The sequence below is a fragment of the Chroicocephalus ridibundus genome, chromosome Z (genome assembly GCF_963924245.1).
Source record: "Chroicocephalus ridibundus chromosome Z, bChrRid1.1, whole genome shotgun sequence".
NCBI classification, from domain to species: Eukaryota; Metazoa; Chordata; class Aves; order Charadriiformes; family Laridae; genus Chroicocephalus; species Chroicocephalus ridibundus.
The window spans coordinates 1,245,053-1,258,277 of record NC_086316.1 but is presented as its reverse complement, the minus strand read 5'-3'; the positions used below and the strand labels follow the sequence as shown (position 1 = coordinate 1,258,277).

Sequence of the window (13,225 nt, the reverse complement as noted above, 5' to 3'; positions counted from 1 at the left end):
TTGAAATGTTTTTACCTCCATTGGTAGGTGCTGCTCTGGGAGCTGGTTGGGAGCTCAGGATTCTGAGCTGGGGGGGGTTACGTGGGCCGCTGTACTCCATGCCGTGTTTGAACGGCTGGTTTTAACACAGTCATCAAGCTGGAAAAAAAACAGGAGCAAGGAAAACGGCTCATTATTTCACCTTAGAGTGTGATGGACTGTGCGCTTCCCAAGGGGGTGCGAGAGGGCAGACCGACAAAGTGCCATTTTAATGTGCTTTTGATACGCACGTGACACTCACCAGCTCAACGATCTCCTGATCCACACTTAACGCCCGTGTCTGTGCTGTGCAAAGAAAGGTAGGAGAAAGCAGGTCTCTGTTGGTCTGGTTCCAGCCATGGAGGCAATGTTATCTGGGTGGCACTGAGCCGGGGGCTGAGGTGGAAGAGGAGAAGGTCACGTTGGGTGGAAACCACGCACAGGCCTGTTGTCTTTCCCATATGCTGGGTCCTGTCCCAGGCGCGGGGGACTCCTCTAGGCGAGAAACTGCTGCCTCCTTTGGGGATTTCAGTGCCTGGGCTGCCCCAGGTTGAAATCTCTCATTTTCTGTTCGTACGTTGCAGGTACACGTCCCCTTAATGGATGAGAAAGTGGCCAACGGTAGGCCTGCAGTAAGAGGCCTGGCCTCTATCAGGAACAGTGTGGCCAGCAGGACTGGGGCAGTGACCGTCCCCCTGTGCTGGGCACTGGTGAGGCCCCACCTCGAGTCCTGTGTCCGGTTTTGGGCCCCTCACCACAAAAAAAGACATTGAGGTGCTGGAGCGAGTCCAGAGAAGGGCAGTGGAGCTGGTGAGGGGTCTGGAGCACAAGTCCTGTGAGGAGCGGCTGAGGGAGCTGGGGGTGTTCAGCCTGGAGAAGAGGAGGCTGAGGGGAGACCTTCTCGCTCTCTACAGCTCCCTGAAAGGAGGGGGTAGCCAGGGGGGGTCGGGCTCTTCTCCCAAGGAACAGGCCATGGGACAAGAGGAAACGGCCTCAAGTTGCGCCAGGGGAGGTTTAGATGGACATTAGGGAAAATTTTTACACTGAAAATGTTGTCAAGCATTGGAAGAGGCTGCCCAGGGCAGTGGTGGAATCGCCATCCCTGGAGGGATTTAAAAACTGTGTAGACGTGGGGCTGAGGGACACGGGTTAGTGGTAACTTGGCAGTGCTGGGTTAATGGTTGGACTTGATGATCTTAAAGGTATCTTCCAACCTAGACAGTTCTAGAATTCTGTGATTCTAAGAGGGTCTTTTGTGATGAAGAGTCCTTAACTGCGCTCTGAGGGAAGTCTTTTGCCACCAAGCTCATTAGCATATTAACAAGTGTACGTGACCATGAGGGCTTCCTTCTGTAGGACCCCGATGTGCCAAGGCAGTTCCTAATCTGCAATTGGTTGTAGATAAGCCTGCCAGTCTTGCCTGTAAAGCGAAGCCGTTGGCTATTAATGGCTTACGCCAGTTGGGCCCTGTAGAGTCCACAACGTGCTGACAGTCTGGGACGGGTTTCAGGCTGGGGTGCCTGGACAATTTATGTGTACAAAATCCAGGCTGACTGCAGAAAAAACATTGCTAAATGAGCTGGAGGTTCAGCACCCAGTGTTATTTTAATACTGGTCTGGACATGTACGTGTGTGTGTGTGGATGTAGGTAGAGAGACGTCTGTGTGTGTCTGTATTTCAATATGTGTACGTCTATAGATATGCAATTTTTTAGAGGTGCCTTCGTAAGAGTGTTTCTAACTACGGGCTTCTGCATTTTAAGATTTTGGCCAATCTGGGAAGTTTATACACTAAGTCAGCCAAAAGGTGACAGTAAAAAATCAGGGATTTCTTACACCAGTTCTTGTGGTTAGCTTGCTGCATGCTATGGTGATTTCCTGAGGAAAATAAGCGTGAACGCCTTATTGGATGGTCCCGTGAGTCTGACCGCGACGTTTCACTTTCTAGGTAAGACTGGGTGGAAGTTCCTCTAAACTGGAAAGCAGAGAGTCGGTTCTTGTGGTTGATTGTGTGCAAATCAGATAACAACTGGCCCTGAAAACGCCACACTCTTATTTACCCCAGTCTTCCCAGCGTAATAGTGTGTTAGAGAATGTGCTGTTGCTTGTCCCCAACAAACACATAACGTAACGCGTGGCTCTGAGCAGGGTTTCGGTTCGGTGTGTCCCCCTTGGTGGTGGTGGCAGGGGCTCAGGAGGGACACAGAGTTCTCTTCTGCTGTTATCAGGCCAGCCCAACGCCTCCCTGCTCCTTATCAGCCCCGGCAGAGCTGCCCCCGCCGTGCCGAGCCTCCCTGCGTCCTGCCGCGGGTGCCAGAAGGGCCGTCCCGCCTGCACGCACAGAGGGTCCAGGACGCTCGCCCCCGCAGACGCGAGTGGGGCACGACGGGGTGCCACGGGCCCGGCGGGGAGAGGCCATGCTGGACCTCATCGTTCTGAGCCTCCACTTCCTCCTCTGCTTCCTCATCTTCCTCGCGATCTGGCGTGGACACGAGGTACGGGGCGGCTCGCTGCCACGCTGCCCGCGGGGGCCCCGCACCCCCTGCTGCGGCATCGCCCGCCCGCGTCCCCATCCTGACCTCTTTTACCTGATTTTTCAGGGCAAGAGAGGGTACTATGGTCGTAGTGGGAATTCGGGGGGAACTGGAACACGTTTGTAAGCAACTTTAATAGGAAGGCAGGTTTTGTGATAAAACTACTCACGTCCTCTGCTGGGAGAGGCTATTAGGCATTTGAATTTGAAATATGTAAGAGGAGGAAGGGAAAGGCAGACATCTGCTAAAAAGGCCAGGTTGAATACAGCTTCTCAATAAACAATTTTTTGTCCCCTTTTGCAGTTGAAAATTTTATCAACTTATATCAGTTTGTATTTCTAGCCATAATATTATTTCAAGAGTATTGGATTTACATGTAAATGCTAACCATCGCCTAGCTAAATTGTATAGTATTTTACATTTACCATCCTTGTATTCGGTTGCACAGAGCTTTCCAGGGGATGTGGCAATTAAAGTGCAGAGTAAGTGAAAAGTGATTTAGAATTTATCTTGCCTCAGCCTCAGGTATCAGGTTTGCAGCAGCTGGTTTTCCCAGTCCCGGTTCTGTTAGTGAATGCGTTGCCCGAACATTATCACCAAACTCCCGAGCTTGGCTTTGTGTGCACATTGATAGTCTTTTACTAAAACTTCCGCTCCTTTCATCTCATGTGTTAAACGGGTGGCTTTTCTCTGGGACCCAGACATCGATCCATTCTACACATAGAAATCCAAACATGAACTGCTTTATAAGTGGCTTTTTGAATTTTGAAATTTTTTTTATTTGTTTTTTTTTTGTATTTTAAGGATGTGGATTTGCCCAGCTCAAGCACAGGCACAGTTGAAGTGGAGCCAGACGGTCTTATATTAATTGGCAAAGAAGAAGACATAAAGAAGTCCCGAAGAATAACAGCCAAAGTCAATGGCAGAGAAGTCGTCATTTTCTACCATGAAGGGAAATTTCATGCTTTGGACTCTCGCTGCTACCGTAAGATATTTGCACATATGATCTCAATGTTGCAACAATTAAGCGTAAAATCTGCTGCATAAATTAATACTGTGTTCTGCCGTGTTTCAGATGAAGGAGGCCCGTTGTGTCTTGGAGAAATAGAGGTACGTAAGCAAAATAAAAATGATGTAGTGGCACAGAGTCATGTGAAAACTCTGTTACGTTTTTTGGAATACTTTTAGCTGAACATAACATCAAAAGAAATAGATATACATGTAAAATACAGCCGAATCGCCAAACAAGTCTTTTGCCCCAGAGATTCTTCCAGGAGAAGAATCAGAAGCCGATGACTTGCTATTTTTTTCTTTTTCTTGTTCTTCTTGCAGGATATCAATGGTCAAGCGTGTATTGTCTGTCCTTGGCATAAGTATAAAATTACTTTGGAAACAGGAGAAGGGTTGTATGAAGGAATAAACCCTTTGGAGCCATCGCCAACACCACAGTGGCAATCAAAAGGAGTCAAACAGAGGATTCATAAAGTCACAGTAGACAATGGAAACGTTTATGTGAGTCCTCCAGATCTGTCTGTAAGCTTTGACTCCGATTATTTTGCTGAGAAGTACAAAAATGGTGGTGATTTATCTATGGAAAAACAAAGCAGCTCACAAGCAGCAAGCTAAGTGATGGCCAGAAGGGAGAGAATCCTGGTGAATGCCCCAACGAAGAACCATTGTCATGAAATAAAAATGTACTGTGGCCATGAAGATTGTCTCCAGATTAAATTCTAGTGTTAATGTTATGTTAAAGCATTGAAACACGTAGAATTGAGTAAGGTAAGGAGCTCTGCATTGTCAGAAATGTGGCTGATCTTGTGCCAATGTGGGTTTTTTTGCACTTGCGTTTCAAAAGGACTTCTTTACAGCAGAGTGCTTCATAATATTTGATATTTTAGAGATCCTATTTTGCTTGAATTGTTTTAAGTTTTACGGGGGAATGTAGTATGTTACTGCTTATAAAACACGTTACATAGTTTTAAGGTAAATAGTTAGGTGTAAAGGTTATGTTTATATACTTAACAGTTTGTACTTATACTGCCTTCGGTATAAATTACATGGAAAGTTTTAACTTTTTAGGTATGTGAGCAATCTCTGGACGTGTATTAAGTGCCACAAAAAGAAGTACAAAACTTGAGCATATTTTAGGGAGCTTAGTGTATTACTAATGTGATTCCATAGAAGTATTTCTCTTCCTTCTCCTCACTGAACTCTTTTTGGTAGTTCATCAAATAATGTGACAAGCATTTGCCGTGTATGGCTGCTTCTTCCTGGTTCTGTTGGAAAAGGAAGAAGCTGTTGGGTATAAAAACCTGATACATAATGTAGTGGCTCTTGTTTGCTTTTATTTATTGTAAGTACATTTTTTATACATTAATTTGAAAAAGTGTGCTTTCAGTTTAGAGCCAAAAGTTATGTTTCTCTTTATGCCTTCACTGTGTAATACCAGATTTGCTCCAACAGCCCCCTGGAGAAGGTTGCCCCCGAGCTGTGCTGGGTGAGGGACAGGCCAGCTCTGGGACATGGTGGGCTCTCTGCCCAGACCAAGGGTCCAGGGTACAGAGACCCTGCCAATGCTCCGCATCGTCTTGCATGGCTGCAGTTCTTTGGGGCACATTTTGGGGCAATATGTTGGCTGCTTGCAGAGTTTGGTCGTAATCAGGCTCAGTTTGAAGTTGCCTCATCTCCATCTGTAGGTTTCTCTTGAGCACACAGAGGGCCGTCTGGCTTTTGGTGTCTGTGAAGGGTAAGTGGGTCTGTGTCAACACCATTGTTCGTATAAATGTATTTAAAAGTAGTGAGGCGTCGGGAAGTGTCAGGGGAAAACATCTGTGCCTTCTGTGATGTTGCCACAGCATTGGTAGACAAGGGGAGAGCAACTGACATCATCTACCTGGACTTATGCAAAGTGTTTGACACTATCCTGCATGACATCCTGGTCTCTAAATTGGGAAAGCATGGATTTGATGGATGGACCACTCGGTGGATAAGGAACTGGCTGGATGGCCGCACTCAAAGGGTTGCGGTCAATGACCCAATATCCACGTGGAAAATAGTGACGATTGGCATTCCTCAGGGGTCAGTGCTGTTTAACATCTTTGTTGGTGACATGGACAGTGGGATTGAGTGCACCCTCAGCAAGTTCACCGATGACACCAAGCTGTGTGGCGCGGTCAACACGTGGGAGGGAAGGGATGCCATCCAGAGGCACCTGGACAGGCTGGAGAGGTGGGCCCGTGTGAATCTCATGAAGTTCAACCAGGCCAAGTGCAAAGTCCTGCACCTGAGTCATGGCAATCCCAGGCAAAAATACAGGTTGGGTGGATAATGGCTTGAGAGCAGCCCTGAGGACAAGGACTTGGTGTCAGTGGATGAGAAGCTCAACATGAGCCGGTAATGTAGGCTTGTAGCCCAGCAAGCCAACCGCATCCTGGTCTGCATCAAAAGAAGTGTGGCCAGCAGGGTGAGGGAGGTGATTCTGTACCTCTACTCTGCTCTGGTGAGACCCCACCTGGAGTACTGTGTCCAGCTCTGGAGTCCTCAGCACAAGAAGGACATGGACCTGTTGGAGCAGGGCCAGAGGTGGCCACAAAGATGATCCAAGGGTTGGAGCCCCTCTGCTGTGAGGACAGGCTGAGAGAGCTGGGGAGGTTCAGCCTGGAGGAGAGAAGGCACCGAGGAGGCCTTAGAGCCCCTTCCAGTCCCTGAAGGGGGCCTACAGGAGGGATGGGGAGGGACTCTTTATCAGGGATTGTAATGATAGGACACGGGATAATGGCTTCAAGCTGAAAGAGGGTAGATTTAGATTGGATATCAGGAAGAAATTCTTTAGGTAAGGGTGGTGAGGCACTGGAACACATTGCCCAGGGAAGCTGTGGCTGCCCCATCCCTGGAGGGGTTCAAGGCCAGGTTGGCTGGGGCTCGGAGCAACCTGGGCTGGTGGGAGGTGTCCCTGCCCAGGGCAGGGGGGTTGGTACTAGACGATCTTTAAGATCCTTTCCAACCTGAACCATTTGTGATTCTATGACAGACCACAATGAAAAAGGCAAAGCCCACAATCAATTTATTTCACTACATTTAAATTTAGATGTCCACAATTTAGATGTCCACCTCTGATCATGTCTCCTTGTCAATAGGGAGACACGGCACCTTCAAGGTGCTCTTGAGCTGACCTGTTTCACTTTGGGGTTTTAGAACAACTACAGCACAGAAATGTTTCTCTCCTCTTCCTCCTCCTCCTCCTCCTCCTCCTCCTCCTCCTCCTCCTCCCCTCGCTGACTGCTCATCCAGCCAGTGCTGACAAGATCAGATGTGAATTCCTGCCTTCTGTCAGATGAATCACATCTTCGTCATCTGCTAGGGAATGCTGTGACAGACTGACCAGTTCTGTGGGGCTTTTTTTGTTTGTTTGTTTTTTTGCAAGAAATACTCAACCTTCTCCCCTCGCAGGCAGAGGGCAGGTGATGGGAAGGTGGGAGGTGGTAGAGCTGGTACTCCAAGGGGCCAGGACCACGCATCCCTTTGAGTGGTGCCGGGGGAATGGAGAATTCCTTCCCTTCCCTCCCTCCGCACCCAGCTAGTGGCACCTGCAATGAAACCTGACCATTGATGTCTTGTCCTGTAGAAAGACATGGATCGTATAAAGAAGAGTATTGCAAGGTCTTCAGATATACCTGCATTGACTCGCGTGATTGCTTAGATAGTAATTGTATTGCCTTTTTTTTAAAAGTACTGCATTAACACAAATTAGCTATTTAAATTAATAAAGATGCAGTTCAGTTTAAGAAGGTATCAATTATGAGTAATATGCTATTGCCTGTATGACATTTAGTAGAATGTTAGTAATAGGAAGTTTTACTTGAAAGTTTAATGAACGTGTTCATATTAGTGGAAGAGTGCTCAGGATTTTGCAGAATTGAATTTTCTGGCTAAAATCCAGCAAAGCGTTTAATCATATGTTTACTGTTAATCGTATGAAATCAGTGGAACCGCATGTCCAGGCTGAGATAACTCCCTTTCCTCCGCTGCTTCTCAAGCATAATAACTATCTGTAAGCTTTTAAGGTGTTTTTGCTTTTAGTTTAAACAGGTTGTTATTTGCAGGGAAATCACATTAATTTAATATCCAAAGTTTGTCGGTTAGTATGCTTTCCCTTCAATTTTCTTGTTGATGATTGCAGAAGGAACAGAGAATTATTAACTCCAGTGTCTGTGAACTAAGGAGGGAGAGTTAGCTGGCAGATTTTCTTTTTTTTCTTTTCTTTTTTTTTCCTCCCCCCCCCCCTTTTTTTTTTGACAGCAAAGAACAGAGGCTACAGCATCTTGAAGTTACTAACTTTAAAAAAATATATGCGCTATTCTGTTTTATTTGTCTGAGCTTTGAAACCCTAGAATACGCACCTAACTTGAAAATAGTGTATAACCATTTAATGTCCCAGAGTTCTACGTTTCTAAGTCTCTTGTCCTGCCAGCCCTTTCTAGGTCTGTAGTTACACCAACATATCATGTCGGGACATGGGATTAGTCGTGAGATTGGTGTGGGGGATGGAGGGGAGCAGGGGGGACCTTGGATGCGGTGGGAGAGGGGGGACAGCGGGGACGAAGCTGGGTGAGCGGCGAGGCGTGTCGGGACAGGTGGGAAGAGGAGGTGGTGGGGGCTCGCAGGGAGAACCAGAAAAGGCAGGAAAAGCACTTTTGGGAGCAAGGAGACTGAAAGTGGGTGTGTGTGGGGGCACCGAGAGCCGCCCAGGGAGCTGGTGGAGAAGGTGTAGGACGCCTGGACGTGGCTGTTTGCAATTAGGGACGAACGGCAGGATAAGGAGGGAGGCGAGGAGCGGTTAAGCGAAGGCGGTCAGACTGAGGTGGCATTTAAGGGACCATGAAGAGACAGAAGGAATGAGTAGTTGTGGGCAAGAGATCAAAAAGTCACTGGATAATTAGAGCTTCCTGGAGAGATGTGTTAATAAGAGCCGTGTTAAGATCAACCCTCCAAATCATTCAGGAGGAGTGTTTTGTTGGTAATAGTTTGGGGGGTTTAGTTTAATTTGACAAATGAGCAAACACCATCTGTTTTTCCATCATTAATCAGCCAGGCAAAGAACAGAGAAATGTATTTTGTGCTTTCGCTTGAAAATGTTCATGATGACTCTGCGAGACATTCAGGCTCTGTAAGCTGCTTTCACAAGCAGCTCAAACAGAATAAACAAGTTATATTTATCCTATCATTGAGCCATCCTTTTGAGAAAGACGGGCAAAAACTATGCCTGTAGTAGTTTGAACCACAGCTTGAGCCTTGGCCTGATGTAGCTGCACCGTAAACCGTAATTGGGCAATATTAACTCAAAGGCAGGCTGCTGTATGTTATGTTTTCGTTTCTGCATGTAGTGCCTTGTTCTGCAGTGTCCCCTTGTCTTCATTGAGTGCTGTGCATTAAAAAAGGGACAGCATTAATGTAAAAAGAGTTATAAAGTCAGGATTGAGAAGCTTCTGAACGTACCCCGTATGAAGGACATTATGAAGGGCATATGCAGGTGAGAGCAGCGTTTGCAAGACAGGAGATCCAGGCAAGGGAAAACATCTAGTCTGTAGGAAAACAGTTTTAAAACCAACCTTTCACTCTTGAATCCCTTTTCAATAGCATTGTGCAGTTCCTAATTTCATGCTTAACTTCGGAATGAAATCAGGCCTGAAGTTCGCACTTGCTCTTCCTGGTATGGTAAGAAGTAATCCACATTGTTCCCCTGCTGATGGTTCAAACAGAGAGTTGGCACGCACCATTCCAAGCACCCCATCGCTCTGCCCGCCTGGCTCGGCAGCTGCTTTTGGAGGTCCCTGGGGGAAGCTGGGGATGGGGAATGGAAATCACAGTGCTGGAGAGGTTCCTGAGCCTCTGGTTGAGTGTGGGGAGAGGGGCTGTGCTGGGGGGCCTGCCCCTCGCTGGCAGTGCCCTGGGGGGCCAGCCCCACCGTCGGTCCCAGTGACGGGGCTTCCTCTCCCTACTGAGTGGGAGGCACCCGCGGTAAGTGGTTTTCTGCTGTTAAGTGGAATTTTTTACTTGAATGAAGGGTTAAGCACAGTTTTCAACATCTGGGATCTATCAATTACTGAACCAAGCCAAAAGTGAAAGTGCCAGTTTTGCTTGTAGGTACACAGAGGAATCGATGCAGATACCGTGATTAGCCCATTAATGACTTTTCCTCCATGGGAGGAAGAGAGGGCCCTGACAAGCACCGCCTGTGCTTGAACAGTGGGATTGTTCTGCTAAAGAGATGTTCGGGAAGTATGGTGTCCGGAGGCAAACACTAGTAGGTAGAAATCCAAGGCTTATGAAGGAAAGATTGTCCTGGAAATAATTATCCTGTATGGAAGTTAGGGTAAAATGTGTTCTATCTTATCTTATAAAAGAGTTGTAATTCATGTAACTCTTTGAATTACAAGGAACAAATGAAATTATTTCATTTGTGGCTTTCCATGGGCTTTCGGTATTTTGCTGAGGCTGTGATTGACTATGGACCCCGGAATTACAGATGAAGGTAATACCTTTTATTTAGCCAGCCACTATAGTTGGAAAAAATACTTAAGTTTTGAGAGACACTAAAGTAGGGCTGGAGTGCCTGAAGGCTTTTCTGATAAATTTATTTTTATATATGAGTTGTTTAATAGGAGATAGTACCTCTGCTTGCAAATGTCCTGCCTTGACTTTGATTAACGTCCAAGATACGTCCTGTCCCCATTCAAGCATCATAATTTTTATTACAGTGTATATTGAACATCCTGAAAAAATTGCATGTTTATTCAGTACAGATAGCTCCAGGGAAAATTGTGTAATTCTGTAGCTGCAGTTTGGCCCAGGAAAAGCCCAGAAGAGCAGTGCAGTGGTTGCCTACCCCTGTATGGGTTTTGTGGCCTTGCAGAGCTCCTGGCACTGTACTGGCTCAGCACCCAAGAGACCAGCACCGTTGCCTGGATTGGAAAAGCAATAGCTGTTCAGAGGAAGAGCAGCTGCCTGGGGCTGTGTCACCTTGCAGTGCTTAGGGCATTTTTTATGAGACTCAGCATTGCAAGAAAACCTGACACTTGACATCAGCTTGGAGAGGCAGGCGTTCACACGAATTTTCATTATCAGTTTGGATACTCTAGCATTGCTGAGCAGCAAGGAGGCTCGATGTTAACTAAATTCATGTGCAAGGCCAAGTGCAAGGTCCTGCACCTGGGTCAGGGCAACCACCGGTCCCAGCCCAGGCTGGGGATGGAGGGATGGAGAGCAGCCCTGAGAGAAGGGCTTGGGGGTGCTGGGGGGGGAAAAGCTGGCCATGAGCTGGCAGCATGCGCTGGCAGCCCAGAAACCCCCCGCAGCCTGGGCTGCATCCCCAGCAGCGTGGGCAGGGGGGTGAGGGGGGGATTCTGCCCCTCTGCTCCGCTCTGTGAGACCCCCCTGCAGTGCTGCCTCCAGCGCTGGGGCACCAACAGCAGAAGGACACGGAGCTGTTGGAGCGGGGCCAGAGGAGGCCCCGGAGATGCTGGGAGGGCTGGAGCCCCTCTGCTGTGAGGACAGGCTGAGAGAGCTGGGGGGGTTCAGCCTGGAGAAGAGAAGGCTCCACGGAGACCTTCCAGCCCCTTCCAGTCCCTCAAGGGGCTCCAGGAAAGCTGGGGAGGGACTCTGGAGCAGGGAGGGGAGCCATGGGACGAGGGGGAATGGCCTCAAACTGAAGGAGGGGAGATTTAGATTGGATATTGGGAAGAAATCCTTTGGTGTGAGGGCGGTGAGCCCCTGGCGCAGGTTGCCCAGAGAAGCTGTGGCTGCCCCATCCCTGGAGGGGTTCAAGGCCAGGTTGGACGGGGCTTGGAGCAACCTGGGCTGGTGGGAGGTGTCCCTGCCCGGGGCAGGGGGTGCCACTGGGTGGCCTTTACAGGTCCCTTCCAACCCAAACTATTCTATGAGTCTGTGATAACAGGTTTTACATCCTTGTGTCCTCCTTCACTGAGGAGAATGGAAAAATAATAACTGAGGTAGCATAGAGAGATCTTTAGGAGTATTTCTTTACAAAAGCATTGATTAAGCAAATAAAAAACCCCTTCAAAAGTAGAAACACTTCCTGCCAATAGGATCTTTCAAACGATGGGGTGTCTCCAGATACAGAATACTGTGTCGGATTCAACTGACTCCTCGCCATACTTTGGTTCAGGCTCGCTAAGGAGCAACCAGCCTCATGTCCCGGGGCTGAACTGGCGAGCCGGAAAGCCCCTGGCTCGTATGCAAGGGAGTGAAGGTGTCTTGAAAAATATTTCGAAAGGTGGTTTTGAAACCCAAAATGCAAGACAAGCGAAGTACAGGACAAGATACCGGAACTAAAATGAAGACATCTATCTTGTCCGTACTATTGACTATCAGCCAACTATTTCACCCTAAATATTGCCATCAGGCTGGGCCCAGGTGGAGCTCTCCCTGAACTGCAGCTGGACCGCAGGCCGGGTGACTCCCCCCTTGAGAAGATCCCTCTCAAGGCTTGAGATTGCTTACATGAGACTAAGAGATCCTCCCGCACCCGAGGCAGAGAGATCCCCTACCTGCGACTGATCACCTGTGTACTCGATAGCACGCCACATTAATGCTATGAACCGTCACTAACCCATAGAGTTAATATGATTCTAAACGTTGTATGGATGAGTCCTTTAGACATAAACCACTGTTCAAGTCTGAGACTCAGACTGGACCCAGCCACACCCAGGCTCCAAAAACAGAGCTGGGGGGGGTCCACTCTGAACCCTGTATCTCAACGGCAAGGCCCTCTTTACTCTGCCCCTCTGGTCTCTGTGTGAACCACTCTAGCTCGAGTCGAACTCAATTTTCCTTTGTATGTTTCCTCCATGCGGTAATTAATAAGGTGAACCTTGCCACCAAACTTACTGAACCACTGTTACACTTTGTTAAATTCCATCAAACTTACTCAACTGTCAAATTATTATTTTACCTTAATAAAACATATTGCGGCTTCTGTCTTTCGAGTGAGGTGCATTCCACTCATCCGTGACAAATACGCACCTAAGAGTGATTCCCAACTACAGCCATCAGTTCATGTGTGACCACCATCAGACACCGTATTTTCAACACTCTATTTCAATATTCTGCAAGACCTGAGCACGCTTAATGTGATCACTGCTTCTCTTCAGGGAATATCGACTGCACTCCTATGCAAGTCATCTTCATAACGCTTCTTACACTAAGAGAGGGGGTGAAACTGGATGATCTTTAAGGTCCCTTCCAAGCCAAACCATTCTATGATTCTAGAATACCTTTACCAACAACATGGATGAGGCAATCAAGTGCACCCTCAGCACATTTGCAGAGGACACCGAGTTGGGCAGGACTGTTGATCTGCTGGAGGGCAGGAAGGCTCCACAGAGGGATCAGGACAGGCTGTATGGATGGGCTGAGGGCAGTGGTGTGAGGTTGACCAAAGCCAGGTGCCAGGTCCTGCACTTGGGTCACACCAACCCCATGAACGCCACAGGCTGGGGCAGAGTGGCTGGAGGGCTGCCTGCGGGAGAAGGATCTGGGGGTGTTGGTTGACAGTGGCTGGATATGAGCCAGCAGCGTGCCCAGGTGGCCAAGAAGGCCATCAGCATTCTGGCGTGTATCAGGAACAGTGTGGCCAGCAGGACTGGGGCAGTGACC

The 13,225-nt window shown here is 48.1% G+C and overlaps 1 protein-coding gene across 1 annotated transcript; it reads left to right on the top strand.

Annotated features, from left to right (window-relative positions):
* The first annotated feature begins 107 nt into the window (after window positions 1–107).
* Window positions 108–4,874, top strand: RFESD (Rieske Fe-S domain containing). The gene is made up of 6 exons (XM_063320356.1): window positions 108–728; window positions 1,872–1,965; window positions 2,277–2,512; window positions 3,356–3,536; window positions 3,627–3,661; window positions 3,884–4,874. The coding sequence occupies exons 1-6, from the start codon at window positions 618–620 to the stop codon at window positions 4,175–4,177; spliced, it is 951 nt and encodes a 316-aa protein (XP_063176426.1). The 5' UTR covers window positions 108–617; the 3' UTR covers window positions 4,178–4,874.
* The last annotated feature ends 8,351 nt before the right edge of the window (window positions 4,875–13,225 follow it).